This window comes from Paroedura picta, chromosome 2, assembly GCF_049243985.1.
Source record: "Paroedura picta isolate Pp20150507F chromosome 2, Ppicta_v3.0, whole genome shotgun sequence".
Lineage (NCBI taxonomy): Eukaryota > Metazoa > Chordata > Lepidosauria > Squamata > Gekkonidae > Paroedura > Paroedura picta.
This window is the reverse complement of record NC_135370.1, coordinates 76774715-76791255: the sequence shown is the minus strand read 5'-3', so window position 1 is coordinate 76791255 and position 16541 is coordinate 76774715. Positions and strand designations below refer to the sequence as shown.

The 16541-nt window shown below is 42.8% G+C and overlaps 2 protein-coding genes across 2 annotated transcripts; both read left to right on the top strand.

Annotated features, from left to right (window-relative positions):
* Positions 1-3759: 3759 nt before the first annotated feature.
* On the top strand, positions 3760-4698 carry LOC143828709 (olfactory receptor 5AP2-like). The gene has a single exon (XM_077318953.1). It carries the CDS (start codon positions 3763-3765, stop codon positions 4696-4698), a length of 936 nt encoding a protein of 311 aa, XP_077175068.1. The 5' UTR covers positions 3760-3762.
* A 9715-nt stretch (positions 4699-14413) lies between these two features.
* LOC143828708 (olfactory receptor 5T17-like) lies at positions 14414-15672 on the top strand. Its single transcript, XM_077318952.1, has one exon. It carries the CDS (start codon positions 14641-14643, stop codon positions 15670-15672), a length of 1032 nt encoding a protein of 343 aa, XP_077175067.1. The 5' UTR covers positions 14414-14640.
* The last annotated feature ends 869 nt before the right edge of the window (positions 15673-16541 follow it).

The following is a 16541-nucleotide window of genomic DNA, read 5'->3' as shown; positions in this document are numbered from 1 at the left end:
ATCTTCTAAGGGGCAACATTATAAGGATGTGGGCTCATAACATTATATCAACAGTAAAAGAAAGATGGAGACAGAAGGAGTAGGGCCACAGAACTGGGAGGAATTGGTTACCATGTAGTCTCCCCGTAAGAAGAGTCTCCAGTCTGATTTTGCCTTCACATATCGGAAGACATGGCTCTTGAAATCTTTAACCACTATGCCACAATTCCCAAAGGTCAGTCCTCTCCCACAGTCAACATTCCAAACCACAGATTCTTGACACCAATATCTCTACTCCCACGCCCTCATTTGTCACCACATCACCACAACCCTCCACACAACACACATATTCAGCCTCATGCCTGTACAGACTGGACAACCCTTCCCTTCCTCTTCCCAATGCCAAGTTCTCTTTATCTTAATCACTCTCTTCCTTTCTACCTCCCTCTCTCTTTGCTATTTGTCACCCTCCCCCTGCTAACGCCTGTTGTATCAGCTAAAACGGGCTTTAATTCTAGTAGGTTCATAATTTAGCATTCTATTTCTCTCATCTTGTTATTCCCCAACACTGCAGGGCTTTTATGCTTGCCAGGTTTAATATCCTTCCATCAGCAGTTATGGCAGGGAGATTTCAGAAGATTCCTTACATACAGAGACACTGTCCATGTAAACAAGATTCTATAGAAACCATATAGCACGTTTTTTGTTTTTACTGCCCCATATACAATGCCACTTGGGCTAAAGCTCTGGACTCACTCCTAGTTAAATGTATTGGCTACTCTGATAAACACAAGTCAGGATCTCTCCAGTCAGGATCCAGATACAATTGATAAAGTGGCTAAATTCTTACAAATGGCAATTAAGCTGTGTGAACTTAACAACTAATTGACTGTATTCTGATTTGTCTTATTTTTATGCCAGTAAATGGTCCACGGTCATCTAGTGAACTTCTATGGCAGACTGAATATTCAAATTTGGGTTTCACAGATTCAGGAAACAATCAAATAAATAGGTATAAATTCCAGTGAGGTAGCTTAATTATGGCTTCTTGAGGATCCATAAGTAATTATAGCTTAAATGTTTATAAAGTTGAGAGTTTCTTGGGGCATAATTAAAGATTATTATGATGAACAGTGTCTAAATATATTTCAGTGATATATACCTATTTATCTAAAGATACCTATCCTCAACAGAATTAATTCTTCCATAGCAACATAGGCAATAAGAGCAGAAGAACATTGAGAAGATCTCAGAGAAGATAACAGTATGAGTAAATGCACCATGAATGCCTCACGTATAATATTCTTCTAAGGCATCTGGTGCTCCATTTGACTGGTACATTCACTAATTTTGGTTTTGCAGAGACAACTTGTAGAACCAATGGTATTTCACAGAGTTGGCTTCTATTTATTTATTTGTTTGTTTGTTTATAATTTGATTTATATCCCGCCTCTCCTGACAAATTTAACTTGAGGCAGCTTGCAAATTTCTTAGGATCAGTGTAACAAAATGGTAATAATACTAGAAAAACTATAATGAGATCTTCCAGATGCAGGGCTGAATAGAACCCTGTTCATTTTCTTGAACATTCCTTATAGGGACATCTTAGACAGAAGAATGTCATGCTGTTTTGAATGAGATTTTACAACATGACATTTGAAGCAGAAAAAAATAAGTGGTTGGATGTTGATGTGTGTCTTTGGTATCTTGGTATCTTGCTTGAACACTGCAATATGGCAATACTATTACTTGTGAAAGCTTTACATGTGAATGAGGTAGGAGATTCCACAATCAGGTAGGAGATATTCTTCTGAGGAGGATCACAAGGGTTATACATTGAGAACAGTGTCTAAATGATAACAAGGAAACTGTATCTAGGTAGTCATAAAAGTCCTGTGTTCCTTAGTTGGTAGCATGGTAATGAATTGATATTTTGCTATGTAGGGATGTGAGTAAATGAAAAATCTCCTCCCATAATATTTGTGCTTCTCTGAAATTGAAATCTCAAATCATATATAGGATGGAAATTATTTATGCTATTTTATACTCTTGGACATAACTGCAGGATACAAATTTGGTATGACATGCATTGACAGGATGAGCCTCTTGTGGTGCAGGGGGTAAGGCAGCCAACATGCTGTCTGAAGCTCTGACCATGAGGCTGGGAGTTCGATCCCAGCAGCCGGCTCAAGGTTGACTCAGCCTTCCATCCTTCCGAGGTCGGTAAAATGAGTACCCAGCTTGCTGGGGGGTAAAACGGTAATGACTGGGGAAGGCACTGGCAAACCACCCCGTATTGAGTCTGCCATGAAAACGCTAGAGGGCGTCACCCCAAGGGTCAGACATGACTCGGCGCTTGCACAGGGGATACCTTTTTACATTGACAGGGAATGAAAAAAAGATAAAAGCAGGTACTTTTGTGGAAGTGTTCTTTGTTAGATCAGCATATTGTTTGTGCTGGCAGAGTTTAAATATGCAAAAGAGGTGTAAATCACTGACTGCTTAAAGAATAAATAGCTTTATTGAGAAGACAAACAAGTACACAGAGAGAGAAAATAGTCCTAGCAGTCTAACTGTGGTTCTGAAGACAATGCGCGGCAAGGAATCTGTGCCACCGGTTGGCAGAGGGTGGGCTTGAGGCGGATGTGACTGCCCTCTGGCCCATGCAGAGTGCACACTGTGCTTATGCAGCGCACACAGCATAAAGAAGCAGGTGGGACCCATGATGCCTATAAAACTGCCATGTATGTGGGTCCCGGCTTCTTCGCCAGCATGCTGCAGAGCAGCGTCTCTCCCTCCCACCCTATGTGATGTGTAAACAGCCTCTAGGCTTTGTCTGTGGTGGATGTTTCATGGTTAAGATTTCATTGCAGCTGCACATTTCGCATGGGATGGAGCCTGTTGGCAGAGAGTCTGGTGGGTGATCGGACTCCCTGGGGTTCAGGGCCTCCATATGAGGTGGCATGTAAATGAGCATGGCTTACCTGACTGGGAGGCCAGGGGCTCATTGCCAGATGGCCTGGGGACAGGCAAAGAAGGTGGGTGCCTGGTGGCTCCCACACATAGGTCGCCTCCTGTAGAGTAGACTTCAGAAGGCAAGGGGATCTGCTCTTCCAGCTGGGAATGGTGTGGATCCCCAGGGTGCCTCTGGAAGCCACAGGTTTTGGTGCAGTCCGCTGACTGCTAGAATAGGATCCCTCTCCCATGCTGTGCCAATCCTCCTGTTGGGAGGTAATAAAGCTGTGACCATGTTTATACCCAATAACTGTGTGTCATGTCTTATTCCAGCCCAAAATTCCCTCCTGCAAGTCAATCAGGGAGGAAGCAGGAAGTCTCCAGTTGAGCCAATCAGGATTCAGAAGATTATTTGAAAAAAAAGTTACTAATCTAAATATGCTAAATACACATCTCCTCTGATGCCTCCTCTAGGATACTCTTCATATGCTGTTGAATCCTGCAAACTACCAACCTTGCATATTCCAATAGCCTGAACATTACTTTTTTGAAGTATCACGTTCAGAGCCCTTGAAGTTCCTTAGCTGAATTCCATCAATTAGTTAAAAAGTCCAACTTCCAACCATACATAAACTGTACCATTTAGTTTAAGGATTTTTACCTTGGATGTCTGAATTTGTTGTAAATATTTAGTTGCCTGAATGAAGTACATCGATATTGAAGATAAACAAGATAAACTTTTAACTTATAAATCTCTCAGTATGTTTTACTGATTTGCAATTACTTTTGTTTGTTTGTTCTTTTGTTCTCAACAGATAGGTCAGATTGATGGAAATACCTCTTTTCAATCACACTGTCATCACTGAGTTTGTTCTCCTAGGAATCACAGATCGAGATGAGTTAAGGCTGCCTTTATTCATATTGTTTCTCCTTATCTATCTTGTCACCCTGTTGGGAAATCTGGGTCTGATAATTTTAATCAAGGCAGATTCACAGCTACATACTCCAATGTATTTCTTTCTCAGTAGTTTAGCTTTTGTAGATCTTAATTACTCCTCCACTATTACCCCCAAAATATTGATGGATCTCTTAGCAGAGAAGAAAACCATTGGGTTTTTGGGCTGTGCAATTCAAATGTTCATGTTTGTAATTTGTGGTAGTACTGAATGCATCCTATTGGCTGTGATGGCATATGACAGATATGTGGCTATTTGTAAGCCTCTGCATTATGCTGTCTTAATGTCAAGGAAAATGTGTTTTAGGCTAGTATCTGGTTCATATATCCTGGGTATTTTCTATGCAGTTTTACATACTGTGTTCACCTTTACTTTGACCTACTGTGGGCTAAATGTGATCAATCATTATTACTGTGATATTCCTCCACTCTTAAAACTTTCTTGTTCTAATACCCACACCAATGAGATAGTGATATTTACACAAGTTAGTATAAATTGCATAGGCACTACAATTATAATCTTAATCTCTTATATTTGCATATTGGCCACCATACTGAAAATCCGTTCCAATGAAAGCAGACAAAAGGCCTTTTCCACCTGTACTTCCCACCTGGTTGTTGTTTGTATATTTTATGGGACAATTTTTTTTATGTATTTGCGGCCAAGTTCCAAGTATACATTAGAACAAGACAAAGTGGCCTCTTTGTTCTATACTGTGGTCATTCCCATGCTGAACCCCTTGATCTACAGCCTAAGGAATAAATATGTAAAGGAAGCTTTTATAAGAGTTCTGAAGAAGACCCTGTAATTCCTAAAGTACAGATTTGGCATAGTATACAGCTTGCTGGGGGGTAAAACGGTAATGACTGGGGAAGGCACTAGCAAGGCCACTGTGTATTGAGTCTGCCATGAAAATGCTGGAGGGCATCACCCCAAGGGTCAGACATGACTTGGTGCTTTCACAGGGGATACCTTTACCTTTTACACAGATTATAATAAGCAGAATGTTTGAGTTCAGTTCATGGTACAAATGGATGCATCTTTTAAAAAATTATATGGTTTCATGACAAGTTCCTTTCTGGCTGAAAAACTTTTGAAATTGTATTTTTTTTGACAGTGCGGAAAGTTCTGTAGCATAGATTTCTAGCTTGGAAATGTATCATTCACAGTTGTATTCAATCACTATCATTCTGAATAAATAGACTGGAAACTTAGAGGAACATGAAGGTAATTCTTTATAATTGAATGTGTTTAAAAAGAACATCCAGCAGTGATTCAACAAGGGGTGCACATCCCTTTTGCTTTTCACCTCTCCCCACTTATTCCTTCTGACAGTAACTTACAACTACTCTTCCACTGTCTGGAGTAGCCAATTGTTTTTGTCTTTTAGTTCTCCAGGCACTTTTAAACGCACCAAAGGAAGTCATGTAAGGCAGGGGCAATGGTGGAGGCTGTTGTCCTCAAAAAATCACTGCCTGAGGCCACAACTTGCTTTGTATCACTACATTCTTTAATTTATTATAAAGCCAATCTTTTTCTAGAAATTTCCCTTGGTGATTCCCCACTGCAGTCCTGTCTCACAACAAAAATTTCTCTATATTGCATTAAATCTCATGGCACAATCAATTCCTACATACCCCATTACAAAAGACACATAGAGTTGCAGATGGATGGTCCATAATAGCAGAAGATATTGGCTCAGGAGCCATAAAATTCCAACCCTCCTAGCAGGGTGAGCCAAGACATCCTTGTTAAGACTGCCTTTATGCCTCAGTACTGGCACATAATCTTATTTCTGTGTTAGTGTTCACAAAGAAAGGCATGATTATATCTTTTGGAGAAAAATGCTATATGAGGCAGAGGGGAGAGTTAATTACAACTGCCAAAGTGCATCATGATATATATGCTCTTGAGGCATGCATACAAACATTTTGATCACAAGAATTGTTCCTGGCTATGGCATGGACAGTTGGGACACAGAGACAGTTATGCAATTCACCAACTTCATTTAACTAAAGGCATGCACATGAGCAAATGTGCTGTTGAAGGAAAATGTATGCATTGCATTTAAGCAAAGCTTTAACAAAAGGCATGAGACAAGCTAGATACAGTGACATCTATAACTTATACAGTGAGGTTGGTAGACCAATGAAAGCTCAAAACCTCTAGTGGGAATAAATATGTGCTGACTTTTACAGATGACTTTTCAAGATATACTGTGATCTACTTAAGGAGAAAAGTCAACTGCTAGAAAAATTGAAAGCATACGTGGCAATAGTCAATAACAGATTTCAAAGAAAGCCACCAGCAATTCACACTGATAATGAGGGACAGTATGTTATATATGAACCAATCCTGAATCACCTAAAAGCGTTTGTATCAAAGGCCTATGCTTACGTTCCTAAAGAAAAGCAGACCAAGATGGATCTTAATGCAGAAGAAGGGGGTTTTTTTGTTTAGATTATGCAGTGGGATGCAAAGGATACAGAAACAGAAATAGTCACAATCTGCAATGTAGCCTACATGGATGAAAGGGAGAAATCAAGAAAGACAGAAAAAATAGACATCCATTAATCTACACCAACCGAGAAAAATGAAGCATAGCAAATGTAATAGTGCATCTGAGTGCTATGGACAACACACATGACACACTTGCAGAGGCTGAAGAACCAGAAGTGGTTGCAGAACCAAGTGTGAGATGGTCAACCAGATCAAACAAAAAAAGGACCACCAAGACAGAAACTATACCCTTCCACAGGGGAAGACATAGCAGAGAAGCAGAAAAATACTTGTCTAAGAAGCAGAAAAATAGAGAAAAGCCACAGAAGAAGAGATTGAATCTCTAATCAAGAACCAAACATGGACACTTATAGAACTTCTAGAAGAGGGCAATAGAATGCAAGTGAATCTTCAAAAACTAAGCATGACATAGAGGGGGAAGTACAAAGATACAAAGTCAGATTGGTTGCTAAAGAATACTCTCAGATGTATGGAGAAGACTATGATGGAACCTTCAAACCAGTGGTGAGACATACTTCAATAAGAATGCTATTGAGCATTTCAGCAGCAAAGAAGATGCATTTGGAGTATTTGAGCACAAAGAATATTTTTCTGTATGGAGAAATAAAGGAAGCAAGAAACTATAGCTATGTTCTCAACTGAAGTTGAGTATGTATCTGTAGCAGAAGCAGACAGACAACTGAAGTAATTATTTTAGGAGACTTTAATGTCCATGAGGATGCACCGGTTCCAGGACTTGAGCCGGATCTGGTGTTGGCTGTGGCAATGCTAGGGTTCTCGCAAATTGTTGCTGGACCTACTCATCAGGTGGGACATACCCTTGATTTAATCTTTGGTGCAGGTGTAGAGATAAATCTGGTGGCAAGTAACATTGCCCCATGGTCAGACCACCATGCCTTAAAGGCTCAACTGAGAATGCCACCTCTCCCCTATTTGGGTGATGGGAGTATTTTAGCCCGCCCGTGGAGACTTATGGAATCCGAGAGACTCCTGAATGCTCTACAGCGGGGGTCATCAACCCCCGGGCCGTGGGCCGCTTCTGGGCCATGAGAGCCTCAGCAGCAGGCAGCAGGGGCCACACTTCCCTCTCCCCGCCTCCATCTCCCTGAGAAGCTCACCAGGCTGCAAGCAAATCAGCCACTGAAGCTCAAATTGTATTTGAGTTGTGAAGCTTTATCGAGCTTTTTTGCACAGAGTCCTGTCGTTCCGCAGCGACCTTCCTGCCACAATTCATACAATTTGCGAACTGGAGGCTCCATGGCCGTTGAAGGATATGGTGTTTGATGGCTTTAGGTGGCTCTTATTACCCAAAATGGACAAATTGATGGGCTCACTGAGGGCATTTGCCTCCTAGATCCCTGTCCATCCTGGTTGCTCAAATCGGGCGACAGGTGGCAAGGAGGCCCTTTGAGAGATATTGTCAACCTCTCCCTTACAATGGGAGAGTTCTCTGAAGGGATTAAAGAGGCAGTGGTTTGCCCTCTCTTGAAGAAACCATTGCTGGATCCACAGAACCCCATCCACTACCAACCAGTTTCACATCTTGCGTTTCTGGGCAAGGCAGTGGAGCGGGCTGTGGCACACCAACTCCTAGCATTTTTGGAGGAAGCTTCAGCTTTTGTCCCACACCAGTCTGGCTTTTATCCTGGCCATGGGGTGGAGATTGTGCTGGTTGCCCTAGTGGATGATATCTGACACCAGCTGGATCAGGGTGGGTTGGCCATCCACATAATGCTCGATCTGTCGGCTGCGTTTCATGTGGTCAAACACAACTTGTTGGCCCACTGCTTTGCTGTGTCTGGGATTAGGGATACCACCTTGGAATGGCTGATCTCCTGTCTCCAGAACCGGTTGCAGAGGGTAGCAGTAGGGAAAGATTGGTCAGTCCCTGTGGTGCTCCCATGTGTGGTATCACAGGGAGTGATTCTCTCCCCCCACTTTTAAACATCTATATGCGCCCTCTAGTCCAGCTGGTTTGGAGCTTTGGACTAGAGTGTCATCTGTATGCTGATGACACCCAACTCTATCTTCTGCTGGACGGCCAGACAGACTCCCCCCCTGAACCATTTACCAATTGTTTGGAAGCAATGTCTGGATGGCTCAGCCATTGACTGAAACTCATCCCTTCCAAGGTGGAGGTCCTATGGTTAATTGGGGGATAAGGGTGTTTTAGTGTTTTTATTGTATTTATTATTGTAAAGGTTGTTTGCCTTATTTGTAAGCCACCCCAAGCCAACTTGGCACTCAATCCATACCAGTCTGGCTTCCGTCCTGGCCACGGGGTGGAGACGGTGCTGGTCACCCTTGACGGATGATCTCTGTTACCAGCTGGATCGAGGCGGCTCTGCTGTGTTAGTTCTTTTAGATCTGTCGGCCGCATTTGATGTGGTCGACCACAAACTACTAGCATGCCGCCTCGCCAGGACAGGGATAAGGGGCACAGCATTACGCTGGATACGCTCCTTCCTCCTAAACCGGACCAGAGGCTTCGCATTGGGGGATGACCTATCAAGCTTGTTTGGGTTACCTGTGGAGTACCACAGGGCTCGATGCTTTCCCCCATGCTTTTTAACATCTTTATGCGCCCTCTGGCCCAGCTGGTCAGGAGTTACGGCTTGCCATCAGTATGCTGATGACACCCAGCTGGATACGCTGCCCGGATTCACCCCTGGATCCATTTGCCAGATGTTTGGAAGCCATAGCTGGATGGCTCAAGCAGAGTCATCTGAAACTCAACCCTGCCAAGACGGAGTTCCTGTGGTTTGGGGGGAAGGGAGCAGATCAGGAAGCGCGATTACCTACCTTGGCCGGGACGCAACTGACCATCGCACCCCAAGCAAGGAATTTGGGAGTGACCTTGGATGCCTCTCGCTAACACTGGAGGCCCAGGTCAAGAAGGTAGTGGGCCTAGCTTTTCTCCATCTCCATCAGGCCCAGCTACTAGTGCCCTACCTGTCTCCTGACCACTTAGCCACTGTGATCCATGCGACGGTTACCTCCAGAATAGATTTCTGTAACTGGCTCTACGTGGGCCTACCCCTGCGCCTGATCTGGAAATTACAGCTGGTACAAAATACGGCTGCTCGGGTCCTTACAGGAACAGCTTAGAGGGCCCATGTCCAGCCTGTGCTGAGGCAGCTGCATTGGCTACCGATTGCTAGCCGGATCAGGTTCAAGGTTTTGGTTTTAACCTTTAAGGCCCTCCGCGGTCTGGGACCCACATATTTGAGGGACCACCTGATGCCTTATGCCCCCCGCTGGGCGTTACGCTTGACAGGGACTAATTTATTGGTGGTTCCTGACCCTGGGAGGTACGTCTGGCCTGGACCAGGGCCAGGGCCAGGGCCAGGGCCAGGGCCAGAGCCAGGGCCAGGGCCAGGGCCAGGGCCAGGGCCAGGGCCAGGGCCAGGGCCAGGGCCAGGGCCAGGGCCAGGGCCAGGGCCAGGGCCAGGGCCTTTTCAATCCTGGCCCCCACCTGGTGGAATGAGCTCCCGGAGGAGCCGCGGGCCGTGCGGGATTTGCCATCCTTCTGCAGGGCCTGCAAAATGGAGCTCTTCCGCCAGGCCTATGGTTGAGGCCGGTGCCCCCACTTTTTAGATCGCGCCCCCCCTTTACATCTACATCAACAGTGACCCCTGGTTTTTCGGATAGTTCCGCTGCCATCAGGTAGGTAGGGTCGGGTGGGTTGGGGATTGTTTTAGGTATTTTATGTACTAGGGGTTTTATGGGGGTTTTACATGTTGTTACCCGCCGGGCTAGAAATATAATAACAATAATAATAATAATAATAATAATAATAATAATAATAATAATAATAATAATCGAGAGGGGTGAGGTATAAGTTTAATAATAAAATAAATACATAAAAATACTACAATTAAGACTTTAGGATATAGGCATCCAAACTAGTACAGTTATTTGAAGACAGACTAGAGTACATAAAACTTGTGCAGAGACATATAATATCAACTCAAGAACTAAACAGATGAATCTAAAGCCCCCCTGTAAGTTTGATGTTACTAACTTGCACAGGGTCCAGTTTATACATGTCTGAACCTTCTGAACCTGTATCTGTCATTGCCCAGAATCCACTTTCCTAGAGTCACCTTCTTTTGGGGGCCATGAGTTAGATCACATAAATAAAATCCTGATCAAACTTGAGGGCAGGTAGAGGAGAGTCATCCAGAGAGCTCTTCCAAGTTTGATGTCTCTAGCATGCCAAGGAGGGGGATTCTACCATTTCACAAACCTCACAAACACAAGCAGTTTGGTGCCCAGAACTTTATGATGATTCATGAACCAGCCCCATCAATCAGCCCTACTGCATTTTCCCAGTGTGTGCCCTTGCCTAACTGATATCAATGCATTTTAATACATTTCTGTTCCGATTAATATGCTGATGTTGCTGGTCTTGAGGAAGCAACCACCATTCTGAGGGTCTTGCTTTCATATGCATGTATTCTTGCTAACATTGTGAAGATCAATTCAGCTGCAGGAAGGTTCAAAGCATTCTCTTCATGCACCTCCCACCTGACTGCTGTGACCGTCTTTCATGGGACAATTCTCATTTTGCATTTGCATTTCCAACCCTAGTTTAGCAATGGATCTTCCATTCAAGTTCTGAGTGACAAAAAAAACAAACAAAAACATCCAATCTGCATATAACTTGGAGACCATGTAGGGGAGTATTCTTAAAAGGTCTGCTGTGAGTTAGATACCTCTAGCTTGCACAGGGTCTATTCTATATACTCCTGAATCTGCACCTGACATTTTCCCAAAAGGACACCTTCTTTGGAGGGGCATAACTTAGACTTCCAAAATCCAGAACTCACCAAACCTGGTGGTCAGGTAGAGGAGAGTCAGCTGGAGATCTCCTGTGAGGCTGGAGACTCTAGCATGCTACAGGGGACCCTCCCATGTCATGAATGTCACAATACTCTTCACAAAGGATGTGAACTCCCCCTCACAGGAGGTCTTTAAGCAGTGGCTGGACTGATACTTGTCAAGGATGGTTTAGGCTAAACCTGCATTGAGCGGGAGCTTGAACTAGATGGCCTGTTTGGCCCCTTCCTACTCTGTTTCTTCTCTCAATTGGTCGAATTAATATAAAGCCATTCTGGTTTGTGACAGTTTGGGTTTGGTTTGTCATTCTGTTGGTTTGTCATGAATCATGAACTTTCAGGAACCACAATTTCCCAGTTCATGCCTGTCCCTAAAAAGAACCCCTTCCTATCATCACATTCCTTGCTGTTGTGGGCATCATAATTTAGCAGTGCTAATGACCAGGTTATTATCACATAGAAGCAATCGTGTCCATTTCTACACTAGCAAGCCTGGCATCCAGTTGTTCAATAAACGCTTGCTGGGTGACCTTTGGTCAGTCACACATTCTCAGCCTTACCTACCCCACAGAGTTTCTGTGAGGATAAAATGGAGGCAAGAAGAATGATGTATGCTGCTTTGAGTTCCCATTGAGCAGAAAGGATGTAAACAAACAAATTAATTCCCCTTGTCCTTGCATATAAAACAACTGTTTTTCTAATCAGAAAAAAAGGTGCAAATGATGCACATTAGTATATTTGGGTCTTTAGGGCACATGTTCATTTCTGCCACAAGAGTTTATGGTGCTTCTGAGGAGCCCTCTTGAGACACAGAGCTTTGGGAGATATGATTTATGAAGAATGAAGCTCCATGATTATATATACCTGCCAATTTAGAACACAATTTTATGCACCTAGTTCAAGAAAACTGACTAAACATTAATTCTTGAGATGTCAAAACCATCAATGAAGTTTAAGGCAAAATAGACGAACATGGCCAGTCCTTTGGGACTCAGCTGTATCAGTGACATTTATTTACATGTGGATTGTTGCCTTGGAACAGTTAGTATCCTTTTCTCCTATTACTAGGAATAGTTTTTCCTTAGCTGTAACAAATACCAGATCAGCTACCTGTGAATAATTGTAGTTTTTAGGAGAATGTAGAAAAGACTGGATATCATGAACAGCTGGAATTTACTGGCTAGGTATTCAATATCAGGTAACATAGCTTCAGAGAAAAGTATAAAATAGAATTATGACATTTTCAGATCTGAATGACATTTATTTTTTAAAAGAGAAAAATGGGTAAGAAGCATAAAGTCCATTAATTTGAGGAAAAGGGCATTGGAAAATGCTGGGCAAGAAGAAGATATTGTAGCAAGGATATACTGCTGCCTTAAAGCAATTCAAAATACAGTTTTTCAAGTAATTATGAGGGAAATTACTGTCAAATAAAGGATGCTATTGCAGATTAGATTTTCTGACATTTGTTACATGTCACACAATACATATACCAGGTACACTCTTGCCTTTTAATCTACTGCACACACTGGTGGATTTTAAGGTGCCACTGTGTGTACTCTCTCCCTCCCCCCTCTAATTAGCACAGCAACTTATCTTGAAGCTGCAGATAATTATTATACAAGGTAAGCCTAAAAACTATTAATTTGTATTATATGTAGTGACTTGAGAAATTAAATTAACTGCTTGAATTGTTTAGCCATTTCTACTGTAACAAATATTTAGAAATATAGCTAATAATAATGTGTCCTAACTATACTCTGGGTGGCTTGATTGCATAGGCTTAGTACCAACATAATAGTCTCAGCTGAAGCCTGATTTCAGAAGTTAATTAAAATGTCATAGATTTGCATCATGTGTGACCTAGAGAAGAAATAGATGCAGAAAAAGAACCTAGAATAAATTATCTGAATGTCCTTTCCAAAATTCTAATTAATTTTCTCAATGTTCTTTTCTACAAAATTCTCAATATGGATCGTTTTCATTTTTTCAAAGCATGGCAGCAGGTGCGCATGTTAGGATTTACTTTCTATGATTGAAACAAAACATCAAGCTGGGATCTCTTGCCCCAGAGGGACAGACCAGAATGAATGGGATGAAATTAATTCAAAAGAAATTCCATCTAAACATCCAGAAGAAGCTCCTGACAGTTAGAACGGTTTCTCAGTGGAACAGGCTTCCTTGGGAGGTGGTGGGTTCTCCATCTTTGGACATTTTTAAACAGAGGCTAGATAGCCATCTGACGGAGAGGCTGATTCTGTGAAGGTTTAAGGGGGGTAGGAGGTTACAGTGGATGAACGAGTTGTGAGTGTCCTTCACAGTGCAGGGGTTGGACTAGATGACCCATGAGGTCCCTCCCAACTCTATTATCCTATGATTCTATGATTCTATCTCAAAATACTTCCGATAACTCCAACTCTCTGCATTAACTTTGAGTTTAATAGCTGTAGGAGATTAGAAAAAAGTTTGAGTAGGAATATTAGAGGCAGTAAAATTCTGAATATCAATGCTAGGGGGTAATATTGGGTTAGGTTTTTGCTTCTGTGCCCTGTTGTTGCTTATCAGGAATAGTTAATTGTCCAATCTGTATGATGGACTAGATGGACCACTGGCATCCTCCAGCAGGACTTTTATGTTCATATGTCCAGAGACACTCATTAGTAACAGTGTATTGCTACAAGGAAGACTTGCTTGAATTGTGCTCTGATTCATCCTTGTAAATTATGACCAGTGTGTGAAAAGAAAATCCTATGTGTGTCTGCAAAATCTTTTGGGTGTGCTCTCCTAATTTTACTGTGGGGTGCGCCTCACCCATGCTCCAAGAAGATAGCACAATACCTCTGTCTAATCACTCACTTTAAGAGCCTCTTGTGGCGCAGAGTGGTAAGGCAGCCGTCTGAAAGCTTTGCCCATGAGGCTGGGAGTTCAATCCCAGCAGCCGGCTCAAGGTCGACTCAGCCTTCCATCCTTCCGAGGTCGGTAAAATGAGTACCCAGCTTGCTGCTGGGGGGTAAACGGTCATGACTGGGGAAGGCACTGGCAAACCACCCCGTATTGAGTCTGCCATGAAAACGCTGGAGGGCGTCACCCCAAGGGTCAGACATGACTCGGTGCTTGCACAGGGGATACCTTTACCTTTACCTTTTTAATCACTCACTTTAATCAAAATCATTCCTTTAATGAGACTACAAAGAATGCATGATAGACCGCCACCTATCCCTGATGTCTACTATAAAGATTCAGAAACAAGGCTTGCCCTTTCAGGAAACAGCTTTTTATAGATATATTCATGAATTTGTCTAACTGTCTTTTCAACTTTCCCAAGCCAGTGGCCATACATTACATTACATTACATAGCTTAGTTATAAGCAGCATGAAGAGATTGTGCCATGTCCCTCTGTTTTGCAGCTCTGAAGAGAAATATGGATACAATGTCTGAAGATAACATTACCACAGGAGTCAATGCATTTATATTTGCAGATTTAACAAACAACCCCAAGCTCCAGATCATTCTCTTCCTGCTGTTCCTACTTATTTATATTGCCACATTGCTTGGAAATCTGGGAATGATTATCTTAGTCAGATCTAGTCCACGGCTTCAAACACCAATGTACTTCTTTCTCAGTAACCTTTCCTTTTTGGACATTTGCTTCTCAACTGTGGTTACCTCTAAGACATTAGTGAACCTTCTGGCAGAGAAATCCATATCCCTGACTGGATGTGCTATGCAGATGTACCTTGTAATAGGTTTGGGGAGTACAGAGTGCTTTCTACTTGCTGCCATGGCTTATGACCGATATGTAGCTATTTGTAAGCCACTGTTGTATCCAAGCCTCATGTCCCCTAGAAGCTGTATTCTTTTGGTGATTGGGTCATATACACTTGGGCTTTTACATGCTCTTGTTCATACAGTCTTTACCTTCAGACTATCCTTCTGTGGGTCTAATAAGATTAATCATTTATACTGTGATATCAGTGCACTTTTATTACTCTCCTGTTCTGATACATATGTCAACGAACTCCTGATTTTTTATGTTGCTGGTCCTGTTGAAACAATTACTATCCTGAGTGTCTTGGTTTCATATGCATACATTCTTGCCAGCATTGTGAAGATCAGCTCAGCTGCAGGAAGACTCAAAGCTTTCTCTACTTGCACTTCCCACCTAACTGCGGTCACCATTTTTCATGGGGCAATTCTCATTTTGCATTTCCGACCCACGTCTAGCAATGGGTCTTCCATTCAAGATGTGAGTGACAAAATTCTTTCTGTGTTCTACACAATTGTAATCCCATTACTGAACCCGTTGATTTACAGTCTGAGAAACAAGGAAGTGAAGGATGCCTTAAATGTTGTTCAGAGGAAGGTGTGTATGAAAACTACCAACAATCCCAAATTTCCAGTAATAACCATTAACCAATAATTTCTAGTAATAATTCCTATGTATGTATATATAAAAATATACATTTTTGTAAACAGAAATTCAGATGCTATATGGAGAGTGTTTCCAAAGCCTGAAACTTAAGTTTTCTGTTTTATTCCAAGATAAATGTATGGAACATAAGACCTCTATAGTTGTTCTCTAGCTAGGTTGAACTAAACCTGATTTTGAGAGGTTGGAAGTTTCATCATCACCATTTTTGATAAACCATGAAATAACATGTAGGATCAGTCCTTTGTACTAATATGTAGTAATAAACATTTCCACAAATCCGTACCATAAATGACATAAAGATTACAAAAGACTCCTGCTTGCGTGTTCTTTAGAAGAGAAGCATCAGGGCCTTTCTGCACCTGTTAAATGTAGTGAAATGTTTATCTAATATACTCATTATATTCCGGCCCCTCCATATCACATCGCCAACATCCAGCATCTGGGCAGTAACCAGTTTGTAACCAGAAAACATCCCAGGGCAACCATGCAAGGGGCAATACCAGGCCGCGGCCTCAACGACGGGGTGCGGTGGTCCCAGGGCATCGAGGCGGAGCAAGGGCAGGCTCCTTGACCGGAGCTCATGGAGGTGAACAGGGGGAAGCTGGCCAATCAGTGGGCAGCGGTTCGCCTGAGGGGCAAAGATCAGGGACAGAAGAGCCAGACTCGTACTGGAGGGGTTATGCAAGTGCCTTGAAACAAATGTCTGGGCCTGGGAGGGCCAGGAGCCCAAGTAGCAGCCACAGCGCGACTGAGGAATCTTCCGGGGATAGCAGTACCGGAGGCAGCGAAGATGAGGGGTCCAGCGGCCGGGACGCACGGCATCGCAAGTGGTGGAGGCCGTGGGCCAGCTGCAGGCG